General features: G+C 28.8%; 1 protein-coding gene across 3 annotated transcripts in view; it reads left to right on the forward strand.

Moving 5' to 3' along the window:
• The window catches only part of LOC113550899, a 50,802-nt gene extending 36,926 nt beyond the window's left edge, over positions 1 to 13,876 (forward strand). For 2 of the 3 annotated variants that reach the window (XM_026952851.1, XM_026952854.1), the window contains exons 2-19: positions 1,292 to 1,374; positions 1,581 to 1,688; positions 1,764 to 1,838; positions 2,136 to 2,224; positions 3,673 to 3,762; positions 4,004 to 4,082; positions 4,171 to 4,241; positions 4,502 to 4,706; positions 5,522 to 5,779; positions 5,900 to 6,073; positions 6,195 to 6,270; positions 6,394 to 6,494; positions 7,078 to 7,213; positions 7,327 to 7,401; positions 8,003 to 8,060; positions 9,299 to 9,604; positions 10,051 to 10,086; positions 13,322 to 13,876. In XM_026952851.1, coding sequence (XP_026808652.1) covers positions 1,292 to 1,374; positions 1,581 to 1,688; positions 1,764 to 1,838; positions 2,136 to 2,224; positions 3,673 to 3,762; positions 4,004 to 4,082; positions 4,171 to 4,241; positions 4,502 to 4,706; positions 5,522 to 5,779; positions 5,900 to 6,073; positions 6,195 to 6,270; positions 6,394 to 6,494; positions 7,078 to 7,213; positions 7,327 to 7,401; positions 8,003 to 8,060; positions 9,299 to 9,604; positions 10,051 to 10,086; positions 13,322 to 13,492 — 2,191 coding nt within the window. In that variant the 3' untranslated portion in view covers positions 13,493 to 13,876. Of the gene's footprint in view, positions 1 to 882; positions 1,160 to 1,291; positions 1,375 to 1,580; positions 1,689 to 1,763; positions 1,839 to 2,135; positions 2,225 to 3,672; positions 3,763 to 4,003; positions 4,083 to 4,170; positions 4,242 to 4,501; positions 4,707 to 5,521; positions 5,780 to 5,899; positions 6,074 to 6,194; positions 6,271 to 6,393; positions 6,495 to 7,077; positions 7,214 to 7,326; positions 7,402 to 8,002; positions 8,061 to 9,298; positions 9,605 to 10,050; positions 10,087 to 13,321 lie in introns of those variants that run through there. The other variant, XM_026952852.1, reaches the window with a different exon arrangement.
• Positions 13,877 to 15,018: the final 1,142 nt, after the last annotated feature.

A 15,018-nucleotide genomic window follows, 5' to 3' on the forward strand; every position in this document is an offset into this window, starting at 1 on the left:
ACGCCAATTTGGTATGTTGTATGTATATTATGTATGACGAGTACAACACATGCGGACAAAGTGTCTTTTTCACCAAAATTAATTTTATCATATATTTACTAGTTTGAGAATATTTTTAGTATTCATAAGTTTTAACTTCATTGTATAATAGCATTGCAAGTTGTTGATATAGTTCGTATTTAATATGTGTTTAATCTGAGAATTAAATATATGATATTTTTGAGAAAAATAAAACCATAGTGCATTAGTAGTCTATCAAATATTATATCCTTATTATTATTCGTATGTCTAGTATAATCACCTATAACGTTAATTAAATGCTTATTCAAATAAAAATATAAAATAGGTAGGTCTATGACAGTTTAATGCTTTGAATTTTTAAACAGGGTATATGGTTAAGCGTATTATTTGAATTTGTCAAGGTAAAATTAGCATTATAATACAGATATATGTATATAGCATTATGCAATAGCTAAGTCCCAAACTCTACATTACCTGAAGCAGGAATATTACATATTGTATAGAACACTACTATTGTGGCTACGTGGATCAGAGTAGGTATACTACTATACGAGACTTGAACTGTTTCCAGTCGAAAAGAGGGAACAAGTCGCAAGCCGGTGCATAAAACTCACGTGTAATTTTATGCTATATGGCATAAGTCATACATATTATGTAGGTACATTATTATGTATTATGCATTGGAGTGGCTGGGACGTTCTATCGTTGAACGTTGTATTATGTCACTAGCGGCAATATAAATATTATATACGTATAGGGACACGCGGAGAAAGTACATTTTTTCTTCCGGTTCTTCCGATAGGTAGATGTAGTATAATCTTGATTATTTATTATAAGTTTCGTCGCCGTCCGATCATGAGCGTCAACGCCATACCTATGGCTGACCGGCCTTTTCTGTCGGACTATACTGACGACCAAAATGATATGGACGTGTTTACATTCATGTTTTTTACTTGTTGTTTAGAATTGTTTTTGTTTAAGTTTTTCACCACCGCTGTCTGATATAATTATAATATAATAATAATAGTATACCGGCAATCGGTAATACAGTGTAGTCGTGTAATGACGACAACGCCGTTAATCGAATAATAACCGAAACAACGACACAATAATATTATCATCAACCCATTATGCGATCGTGAGTGTCGTCGACTATATTATACATTTATACGTATTGTTTTCTATTTGTACCGTGCGAAACGTCAAAAACATGGATAACCGGAGACAAGGTTATATTAATGTTATAATTTTTCTTCTTTTCGATTTTCAGACACAAATTGCTGTACATTCAACAGCGGGACATTTTAAATACCAAATTAAAAGCGAAAGTGGCGTCCAAGGCAGAAAATGATCGTAAGTACACACACGAATTTTGCTAAAAATTATAGTATGATACATAATATTTTTCTTTCATACATTTTTCATGTGGATATTTAAATTTACGATTTTATCTATTCTTCTTATTATAGACGTTACAAAGCATTATAAATTATTTTTAGGTTTTAATAACTATTATCGGTTGATTGAAATATTTTTTATATATTTTTTATGTTCTATAGAAGACAAGTTTTTTGAAGTCCGCGATTATTTGGAACGGCTAGTGGAAGGGCTGGTGGACGGAGGCCTAGATGACGTATGCCTCACGCCTCTGTCCACCCACCCGCTATGTGCGTATCATAAATTTTCTATGTAACTAATAATGTTTATTAAAATTAATATCCAATAATTTTTTTCCGGTCTAGACATGTCAATATGTTGGAAGTACCACGAACAGTTGGCCACCACGCTGACAGCAGCAATACACTCCATCATAAATGGTAGGTATTTTTTTATTAATAATATATCTATATATATGTATCTAAACGTATCGTTAGGATCTATTAAAAACATATTTAGTGCATTCGAAAGTGAAAAATAAACGGCTATCTTCTTATTTAAACATTTTCAGTACATGAGTATTATAGTCTATAGACATGAAAGCCGTTATTTTATTTTATTATTTTGTTTTTTTTGGTTCACTGCTAATATCTTACATGTTAATATTTCGATTCAATATATTTTTAGCACGAACTACACTTAACCTAAATTATATATTAGTATACACTTTTTTTCAGAGTCGGATGAGTTTGATGATATTCCAATAAAATTAAATACAATTTTGCAAGAAGTGTCTTATGATGTAGAAAATCTTCCAGAACTACAGGTCAGTTTTTACAGTGATTAGAATGCTTTTGCTACCACAACTTTATTTTAAATCTATTTTTAGGTTTGTATACATATTTCATTTTCATCTTTCATATAATATAATTGCTATGACAACCAATAAATAAATAATAATTAATAATTATTATTAATTAAATACTTAAAACTCACTGTTATTTAAAAAAAGTTTTGTACATTTTATCATTCAAAATTATTTAATATTTTAAATTAAAAATACTAAATTTCAAGATGCAAAGAGAGACGATATCTGTGTAGGGATCTGCATGGGTCAACGAGGTTCTTGACCCCCTCTTCTCACTTCAGATATTTGATTAGCAAAGCCTTTCAGTTTTTACTAAAATAATATTATAATTAAAATATATAAATATTAGATAGCTTTGTTTCTAGGTCTCATTGAATTTTATAAATTCTGTGTGTTCTACACTCTCTTATAACCTAAGAAAATAATGTATTGATTTAAAATAGGTATTTACCATTTTAATTTATCATTTAATTAGTGGGCTTATTTCTGTTACATTACACCTGCCAATATATAATTACTATATTATCAAATCAATGTTATTAGTATGCTACAGATAACAATATGTGTGCTATGTTATTTTATTTTTAAATACCTATAGATTGTACTTTGTGCAACGATTTGCTAAACTGTGACATTTATAATAACAATTTATACTTTATAAATGTATACATACTTACTGAAAACACAATTGTTTTAATTTAAACTTTGTGAATTTTAATTATACATTTTTAATATTACAGTTTGAAAAGTAGGTATAAAATGTATAATAACATTATTGCCATTATTCACATATTCTTTCAATATATATTTTTCCATATTACTTTTATTGATAAGATTATTTTAATAACTTAATGTATAGGCTCCTGGTATACCCTGATAGGTATACAATATTTTTTTCGCTTGCATAATCATAATACTCAAAAAATATTCTGAAATACACAAGAATTACACAAGTCGAATATATTTAACTAATGCTTTTTTTTTTATTAATATGACTAATACATGATAAGTATAAATCAATAATGGTATTAAATTCAAAACCCGGAGTAAAATTTAAAGAATAATTTTAAAAAATGAAGTTGTCACCTCTCGACTCTCACCATTAAAAATCAAAATATGAAATATCCTATTTATATAGATGCCAACATATTTTATTATATTTAATGCTGTTCAAACATATTGTATGATAATTAATTATGTTCATGTGGAACAATAAGAATAATACGGTACATTTATTATAGTTTAAATTTTAGTAACATTCTAATCAACAACAATAAGTTCAAATCAAGTGGATAAAATTAATTTTAAATTTTCCTACATATGGCATTTTTTATATTAAAGATGAGAATGGATTTATGTTATATTAAAATAAATATAATAAATTATATTAATTATAAATATCTAAGGCTGCCCAGAAAAAGTGCGCTGTTCCATTGGCAGAAGACTTAAACGAAAAAAATTACGAAGATCTTTTGGCAACTGCTATTTTAAATAAGGTACGATATTTATTTCCGTTACGCAGTATTTACTTCCATAGGTATTTGTATTAAACACATTACATGATGTTATGTGGAAACCCTTTTTCGTTCATACTAAGCTTGGATATGGCTTCTTGCCATTCCTTTATAGTTTAGAAGGCAGTTGTTTGTTAAACGGTCACGCTGAACTAATAATCACTATGTTTGTAAGTTATAAAAATTGTTTTTCATCACACGTTTAATTAATTTTTTTTTACAGATTGTCGCTAATAGTCAGACGAAGAAGAATATCCCAATTGGGAGGTCTCGAATTTCTAAATATCCTCTTAAACAAACGGGTATGTATTTTCTTCAAGACTTTATGTAAAATTTGCGATTAATGTGAATATATTACATTAATACGTTATCATAATACTATATATGCAGGTTCAAATCAGAATTCTTTAAATCCGAAAAAGACCGAAGAGCCACGGAGAACTCCTAGAGTGTCTTTAACTGTAAGTATCATATAATTGTTTGTAAAATGCTTAAAATATAAATAATTTACATATTCGTGCATATTAATACTCGTACAACGAGTAGTTCCGAAAATGTTGAGTTTGCCTAAATAAAGTAATAAAAAACACGAAGATAAAATATTAAATTTAATGTAAAGTTTGTATGATATTGTATATATAATATACTAAATATTTTAATATTTACATATATTAATATAATAATATATTATATGTATACGTATTATATTATTCGTGTTTAGGTAGAAGAATTCACGGAAGAAGTGACGACGACTAGCTATAATACATACTCCGATATCGAAGGCGATTATGATGATGGGTACAACGAAGGTGACGAGGAAGACGATGAAAGATCGCAATCAGCCATCGGAATGTTCATGTCAAACGCGAAATTACTTCGTGGGCACACTGCACCTTTACCAGAATTCGGATCTGATTCAATTGAGGGTAGGTATAGGTACTATTAATAAAAAAAATGCGAGTTTTTAATCCTATCTACGTATCCGTCATATATTCATACATATAATTAGATAATAATAAAATAAAATATTACAAAGCCTCAATAAGAAATATTCCTGTCGTTTTTCTTATCGTGAATATTTCAGTTATTTCGAGTGTCTAGCCATAAAATATGTATACACAAGTAAAAAACACGTTTTTACACGTGTTGATGATAAATTAATAATAACGGTATATATATATTTTTAGATATACTATTATAAATTATAATACATGGACGTTAACTCATTGTATACGTTTTTATTACCAGAACGAAGTTATTGGAAGGTTTTTGCAAATATTATAAATACTTTTATTATTACGTATATATTGATAAGTTTGAATTGACCACTATTACGTATTCATATTTAGTGCTGTGCATATTCATGTATAATTTTTACATAGCTTTCACTTCTTCCAACGATTCAACATCGCGAACAGGATTGCACTCTATTATAACCGTGCGTTTATTAGTGTATGTTATACATATATATATCATTATGATTATATTTATTCTATACTTAAATCTAGTTTGTTTATTGCTTTTTATATTTTATATCTATCAACAATTTTTATCGATAATCGTTTATAGTTTGAACCTATAATTATATGCGAAACGATTGTTTTATAGCGATATCTTAAAATATAAACTATATAATATAATAAACTCAACTTAATTTTTAGCTCTAGATTTTTGTTAAATACCGTAGAGATATACTAGGCTCTCATCGAATGTATTTAGTAAAAACCTGTCGATTTTTCAGATAGTAGTACCATCGATCCCGACGATCAAGGGATAAGCGCTACGGTGGACTCGTGGGAAGACAACTGGTTGTTTCAAAAGAAAAGAGTCAATCGGGTGTCAGGCTCCAACAATTATCATCATCATCCTGTTCCTGTTCCAATGTTAGTGCCAAATCCATCCGAAGTCACCAGGCCGCTAATAGGCGATCGCGATGCCGATGAAACGTCTGAACTGTCCGACTACTCAAATTCGGCACTGGATGAGCTGCTCGAACTCTGTAACTTAATTATCATTTATTATTATCTCATACATAATTTGTGTTTTTATCACTATGTATTTGATTCATTCTGAGGCTTTTGATCTTATTTGATGAACATGTCTTATGATTCCGTAATAGCTGATTTCGAATCAGAGCCGCTGCAGACGAAACATTCGGACGTCGATACAAACTTCACAGATGGTGGAATTTTATTATTTGAAGGCCCTAGCAGTGAAGAAGACAACCCACTTAACTGGGATCCCATAGTAGAGGCTTGCAACAAGCACGTCGCACTTTCCCAAGTAGACTCTGGTAAGATATTATCGGAATATACATAAATTAGGTATCGTATCGCGCGGTCACGGAATCTATATAATATAATATGTGATATAGATATATACACATTAATTTTTTGTAATTTTATACATTCTAGGCCAAGGTTCTATGGATCATCAAAGGGATTTTGATCAATCTCTAGAAGTCAATGAAAAACCAGTGCCTAGGCCAAGGTAATGAAAAACATACTCATTTGTGTTTAATTTTCCGATATACTAAAATATTATATGTATATATACTATTCAATTGTGTGTATTTACTTATTTTAATTACGTCAATCACATATAATTTTACAGGTCTAGTTTAATGTCGAACACCACCGACAGCGAAGTCAACTCGGTGTCATCCGACGAAGTAAACGTAGCACAAGAAGACGAACCGTTACCTCCCAGACCAGGTACGGTACATAAATATACATGTTAATAAATTCCTGAGTTAAGAATTTATGCATATTTTGCATTTTTCTTCAGAAAATAAATAAATAGGAAAAAAATTGATTAGATACAAATGTATTCATGATGTCTGGATTTCAAATTTAAAAATATTTAATACATAAGTTTTTATATATACTTGGGTTATTTTTTTTCACAAGTTCATATAATAAAGATTTATTGTTTTTTTTACAAATATTTTAAATAGCTTATAAAATAACAATCAAATTGTTATATAAAATTAACAAATCATTTTTCTTCTGGACGTAGTATAAGATTATTTAACATTTTGAAAACTGATAAGACTAGAAAACTTTTTAGTATCATACTATATTATCGATGATGCATATTTGAGAGCATATTATTCTATCGTTTTAAGTATATATTATCATGTTAAAGATTTTGTCTATTGAGTTCTCTGCTAGTTTTGGGCTTGGAGCACTGCCGATACATTATATAATAATAATACGTATCGTAGCTCATCGTACCAGAACAGTAAATCATTTTATAAAAGGAATGAAGAGACAATACTCTTATTTTAATCGGCAGGTACAATAGCAGAACGAGAACATTCTAAGTGGGAAAAGGCAGCGCCACTGACAAACAACCCGTACTCCGCTGAAAACATCGAAAAGCGCAAGTACAAGTCGTTGTTTGGCAGCAGGAGCAGTAGCGAGGCGTCATTGTGAGTATTTTTTATTTTCTTACAAACAACCGGGTTGTTAAAATTGTTTGGTTTTCTTTCAACAGTTGATTTAATAACATTATTTATCGTATACCTACACGTTTTTCTTGCAGGAATTTAATCAATGGAAACGACACGTCTGGTCCGTTAAAAATAGTCTGCAGCCCCTCGTTACCGGACACGCAGCGGTAATTATCATTTGCTAGTCTAATAAAAATAAATTATTAATAATTAAAACAATACGTGATGATACGGACATATAGATACTGTATTCATTCGGGCATTATTATTATATAGTAAAATTTCACCAAGCAAATTCAAAATTATGATGTCTAATGTATGTATAAACTAAAAATCATTAGAGCTTTAACATTGCCTAATACCAAACTTGAAAAGGAGAATATTTTCGAGATAATGTAAATCCCTTTTTTATCTATTAAATATTGCTTAACGTAAAAATAACTGCGTTTTATTAATATATTACACTATTTTAATAATAGGTACAATTAATGTACCTGGTACATATAAAATTAACATCAAATGTAGTCATGGAATTTAAACTCTAATATCAATCTATAGACATCGCTATTTTGATTTTATTTAGTGAAATTTTGTTTTATTGTACTATGTGAGTAATATAGGATTCTCAGGGGTGCTATTTAAATTAAAAAAAAATAAAGGCGCCGAAGCTCCTCTACACCCAAGCCTCCCCCAAATTGCACCTATATAGATACCATATACTAATTATTATAATATTAAATTATATCAAATTGGTTTGGTTTCATTCAGGTACGGTCGAGATTACTACATCAATCAGTCCGGAGAATTAAAAGCCAGACAAAAACAGGTTAGTATTGACGACGTCAGTACTCTGGAAAAATCAATAGTGTACGGAACTTTGCCCAGAACTGTGTTTAGGAACAAAACAGGGACAGACAACTTTGTTAAAAATCCCATTTACAGTGAGGACGTTATTAGACGTCTTAGCTGTGCCTATAATAACTAAACGTGCCATATTCAATGTGCTGACGTTTTGTATATTATTTATTCATATTTTATTCTTTATGATGACCAGTTTATGGTTCAAAATTGGAAATTTTGGCTTTATGTGATATTTTTCATAGTATAAAATCGAAATAAGTTACCATATAATATATTGTTTTGTTACTATACTACTTCAAATAAAAAATATCATTTATAAGAACTTATTGCAGTTTTTATTTGCGTTGGTATAAAGATCCTACGTTTATTTTTTAACATTTATTCGCTGAAACAATACATAGTTTTAAATAAATCAATTGTAGGCAATATTATTATATATAGGTATACGTTTACGCCAAGTGTATTGGTTTCTCCGAATTTTGACGTTTATATTGATTACTTCTCTGTTATTCGCGTAATCGTTTTCTTTTATGTCATTGTTCGATAATAATATGTATCCTACCTACTATTATATTAAAACTACATTTTAACTTACACACCTATCTATATAATAAGTCAATGACTTTTTAGGTTTTCGATAATGGCAAGAATAGATGGTTTTCGGGGGTTAGATAATAATTTCATAATTTAGAATACTGAGCAAGACTTAACCTAGACGAATTTATTATCAATTCAGCACCTTTGAGATTTTTTCTCTACAATAAAAGGTAAAACTAAATTGGGAATTTAAGTGAAGAGCCACACTTATAATACATATTTATTGGTCATTTATATATTTTTATATACGTTTTTTTAGTACTCAAATCATTTGTAGATTTACAGTATTTTAGTTTGAATGAAATATTGTTAATATATTATTAAGTTACCTTTACATGTATACGGGTACTCCAATGGATTGAGCAATATTAAAATCTCTGAATATATATTTTTTTTTATTGTGGGGGCCAACAATCAACTTTGCTCTTAGGTCTCTACTCTGGTAAACTTAATCCGGGCTCACGTCTCTAGTCGCACATCATATATTTTAACATGCAAGCTTCTCGGCCTTAACGCTGAAACAAATTCCAATTTCACGATTATTGAATTTATTATAATATTGTAATGATACGTAAACACGTACTCGCGATGTGTGTTGTGTGTCAGACAAAGGTATCCAAACTGGTAGTACAAATCGGCGGAGACGATTACGACAGAGACGCGCGGCGAACCAGCGGCGCACTGCAGGACTCCACGCCGGTCACGCCGCAATCCCTGTCAAGTAGCGACTCGTTCGCAGCATTTGGTACTTGCAGCGGCCCGCAGCGCCAAGATAAACTGGTCCAATTGTGCTCGTGGACCGACCGGCGGGAGAGCGGCGTCGGTATCCCTAAGGGTTCAATCGCGGAATCAGCCGAAGACGTGCACTGTATGCCTTCGGTCAGAGAATTAGCCAAACAATTTTCGTCTAACGTAAGTGCAATCGAAATTTGTATATTGCTTATACCTAGTTAGGTACTATAGTTATAAGTTGTGTGATTTGTATCCATAATATTTAACTCGGTGGTGGCATATCAAAAGAGAATCTAACATGATCGATGGAATATCAATTTACCGAAGGCGAGCTTGCGTTTTATATATTATAATTAATAAATAATTACCATTACAAAATAAAATTTTTTCTAAATTATAATTAATATACTGTCTGGATTTCACGAGAAAAGTTTAAAACACTATTTATCAAGAATAATAAGTTTTTTTCCCTTAGTCGATTCCGTTTTGTTGGTGGTTACTTTTTGCTCTTGAATCCCCTTATTTTACCCTTATTTATATTTTATTAGATATGCGCTTAAATATATTATTATAAACTATAATACAATTTTCAAGTTTTTAATTCAAAATGTTTTTCACACTTTTAGAACGTTGAAAATACATGCAAGAACTCAAGCAGACAAGTAAGTAAACCACCTGGATGTTACGCTGCAAAGGTGTACCGCCTCCAAAGGAGGTTTGATTAGTATTAAATGTTTAGTGTGCGTGTGTATATGTATATAATGTATGTATAATGTATATAAATATAGACAGGATGATGATGACTGATTCGGCGTATATAAGTTTACGTTCACCCAAGTACTTGTGTATAATAATTATACGTGTAATCATCGATATTCTTCTGTTATTATTATAATATTGTTATCTGCAGTTTTCTTATGCGTTCATCTGTATTTTTATTTTTATTATAGAACATTAACAACATGCTACAAAAATATAAAATAAAAACATGTTGTGTACTTATAATGTATATATTTTTATATATAAGTAATACTTATACAGCAATATAGTTAATAGTGTACAACATGATATCATAACATAAGCGTATTATAGTATAAGATTGTGCATAAAGATACAGAAAAACGCTGATTATTGTTATTGACTTTATATCAATAGTATTAAAATAATATAGTTTAAATAACACTTTTGAATTTTCTCGTGGCGATGAAATTTAACATTAATTTTTAGTTTTCAAGTATAATATAGCTGATATAGTATAAATTATATAATAGCTTATAGGTATACATACTATAAATATAAATGTATTTAAATGGTGCGTTTCTAAAAAGAATTAACTCAATACTTACTGGTGTTTATTTTTGTATTATAATTTCTGATTCATTGAAAGTCTGTATTATTTAGATTTTAAATACATTATTGTTATATATTGTTAGGTATGTATATATATATATATATATATATATAATGATGTGTTGTAACTTGTAACAATTAGTTTTTTACTATTTGTACTGCACAATTCAGTGAGCGTGTCCTCGTTTGTAATAAATTAATAAATTACCGTTACAAATATTCATGAATGCATACCTATCTTTTATCTATGGATAGGTATTACAACTGTGCATTCACAGAATGTATTAAATTCGTATCGATAATTATGTGAATATGTAACACATAGTAGGTACTTTTATCCCTGTGATATTAAATGATAGCATTTTTTTTTCCTAAAATATTAATACTTTTTTTAAAATATTTAAATAAATTTCTAATATAATAAAATATGTGCACGAGGTACCTATTTATTTATTTATTTATTTGTTTATTATTGGATACCTTATCTAGTTATCTGTTGGGAATTTGAATTATTATGAAAAGTACACGTTTAGAAAGTATATAATGTGTAAAATATGAAAACGTCTAACAATAATAATATAGTAGTAGATACACTAGTACCTATGAATTAGAATTTAAATCATATAATTTCAGTTATCAGTATTATTTTTACAATATATATAAATAATAAAGGTATATTGTTATCGTATATTAAAATGTTTTCTTTTCAGTAGGTACATAATAATTGGATATTATATTTTAATATAATAATGTCGAAAATGTAAGAAGAATGAAAATCGGAACAATACGACTTCACTACTAAACCACTTTAATAGATACTATATCTAAATACACACGAACAAACTTATGGTTTTGTAACAAAGTTGTATCGTGTAAAGTTAATCGTACATTGGTCAAACGTTAAAACACTACCATTTTCGACTACTAGACAAGGTCACGGTTTCACATTTCCGAAATTCGTAAAACCCTATAATTATGATAGTATTATGTGTGATATATTATAACAACGAAAAACCATTTGTCGGCAATATCACTATACACGAGTAATGAGTATGCTCTAATAATATAAGTCAGATGGTGTTTTAAAATAAAACTCACCGTCATTATATATTATATGTTAACTTATGTATATATGTCCTAACTTGACAAAATAATTAATAGCAACAAAATCGTCTGATACTAAATCTTCACACACAGTCCCGTTGGCCATATAGTGTGATTAAAATCGTCCCTTATACTTCTAACATAACATTGTTTACACAGCTGAAATTATAAGATATCAGAAGTAGAAAATCAATAATAAAAACTATCGGAAACGATTTTATTCGTGTCTTGTCCAAAAGTTTTTTCTTAAAATTTTGATGTTTTAATATAACTTTATAAGAACTTTAATTGGATGATTTTTTATAAAAAAAAAAAAAATAATTAATGGTATAATATAATAGGTGTGGTAATAATACAGTATTATTACATGTGTGCAACTCTGAACTCTGTACCTATATTATAAGACACTAATAATACGGATAGACAACTGATAGTATAGATTTACTGTTGTCCTGTGTATGCAGACATAAATGCAATTTAACACTGGGCGCGGCCGATGGACAATAAAATAATAATATTATAGTATAGATATTATATAGATGGATATATACGTCATTCAAGGTCTACCGATAACTCTGACATCCACCTATTATATTTTAAAATTTTAGATATACATTATACATTTATTATAATGCACATTTTTTGGTATACATTGACAACAGTGAGTGGGGAGGAATCGTAAGGGATCACTAACAATACGATTACGTACATAACGATGCATCTCTACATGGGCTACATTGCCTACATCCTATCTACCAAATTGTTTTCACAAACTAATATTAATATATTATATCAATACGAATATTTAAATGGTTATTTACAAGGGGATAGCAGGAAATTCCTTTATCAAAAGCTTTAACCTTCCTTTCTCCACACGCACACTTACCACTGTCCGATTGCGATTTTCCAGTTTACCGACTACCAATTGTTTAATTTTTAATGTTTACTTCGTTTTATTTAAAACCATGTGTATCCATTAGGAGTTATAACTGAGTTATAACTGATACATTTATTTTTTTCTCGCATAACGGCCATAAAGCTACCTAGTACCCTATATTATACAATGATTTTATACATTAAATACACTATTACTTAAGATTCTTAACGTTAAGTTAACTTAATTTACTTAAGTTATTTTTTTATCAACTTTTGAAACAGTTAATATACTAACCACCGTATATATTCTTGATAAGATAACTTCACAAATTTCGATTGCCTAAATATAATTGTTTATAATTTTATTTAATAAATCAATCACATATATTATTATTAGTTATTACGATACCAACACAGAGATGTCCACAAATTGAAAAATTGTTAGAAACTATTAACAACTTTTTTATGTCGGTGAATTAGACATGTCACTGAATATTAATATTATTATATTATATTGACGGGGCGTATCAATTATCTTATTTATTTCATTTTTGTACTTTTTTAAAGGTACACAGTTTGACGGCCAGGAGCCTTAGCAGGGAGTATCGCGAAGGATTGGGATTGAAAGTGCGTGATAAAAACGGACACGCCGTACAAGATTCCGACGACAGCGGCAACGGATCTGCTAAGTCTGAAGACGCTACCACTATAGTCACTCACCAGCTGCAGAAGACTTAATGCAGAAATCCGCTGTAACAGCGGGTCTACAACTTCTATTATTTTCGTCATTGCTATGGCTGTAATAATATAAAGATTTATATAATTTCTATATTTTATAGTCTTCACACAATTACTATTTTTATATTATATTACGATATACATATCATATTACACCTATATAGTGTAGGATATTAATATAATATTTATATTTTAATATAATACGGTATTTGTGCTCTAACATTGATTTTACAAACTAAAATATAATATCAATGGTTATAAGTATATATACCTAGTACCTAGTATGGGGTATAAATAGAACTGCAGTTGTTGTATTGTTATAATTTATTATCGTATAATAATATTAATTAAACTGTTATTATTTTTAAATAATAAGGATAATTAAAAACGTATTTTTTTCAATAAGTAATTTTACTTTTCTAAATTGAAAAACATAAAACAATTATTAATTTAATTAAAAATATATATCATTTGTTATTTGTATTCTTTATACAATTTATAAGAAAAATATTTTGAAAAAATAAATATAAATTTTATTATACGTTTATTATACGTAAGTTAATGTTGTTATTTAAAATACTTGTGTTTATTTTAATACACGGTATGTTAATGAGTATTTTACGTCTGCATATTTTTGGCATGTGTTAAGTATGTATTTTGCAATATCCACTGTTCAGCAACCAGTATTTGGCGATTTCAATTTTTCACCAGATAATTAAAATCTACTATTGCGTCTGAACTCAAATTAATCAATTCATCTTTATATTTGGAGTAGGAACTCTGTACGTTATAGCCTATAGGTCTGGAATATTTTCTGTAGTCTCGTTTTATATTGTATGAATAATTTTTATATTTTAAAAAACATATACCGAAAACTTTGATTTTTCGATTTGACTCCTTTTTGACTAGACACCGAAGTTAATATTACGTGACAAATTCATTTAAATTTTTTCCTATGGTAGGTTTTTGTGAATTTGAACAACAACGAAAAAAAATAACCAAATCGATTTTTCTGCAAATGCAGCACTTGCATCACCACATTTTAGATGTGGTATGTTTTTGCACCACCAGAAAATAATTGAAATATAAAATAATATATAAACAGGTACAAAATTATAATTTTCGTGTATGTATTAGGCATTATCAATTAAAGTATTATTCTATCTATATTCTAAAATAGTAAAATCAAAAATATGGCAATAAACAAATTAGAATCAAAAATAGAATACATAAAACAAAATGATATTCAAAAAGGTTTCCATTAATTACAGAGAAATTAAAAATATTCCTAACAATACCTACTAATACAGCAGGTTGCAAAAGATCTTTTTCTTGTCTAAAGAGGTTAAAAACTTACCTAAGAACGACTATGGGACAAGAAAGGCTTAGTGGTTTAGCTACTTTGTAGCTCGAAAAAAAAATAATATTAATTTGGACCATGCAATTGATGAATTCGATTCGGGATCTGTTGAAAGAGGACGTTGTCTGAACTAAAAATAAATAAAAATACATTTTTGACTGTTTTT

This window comes from Rhopalosiphum maidis, chromosome 2 (assembly GCF_003676215.2).
Source record: "Rhopalosiphum maidis isolate BTI-1 chromosome 2, ASM367621v3, whole genome shotgun sequence".
NCBI lineage: Eukaryota > Metazoa > Arthropoda > Insecta > Hemiptera > Aphididae > Rhopalosiphum > Rhopalosiphum maidis.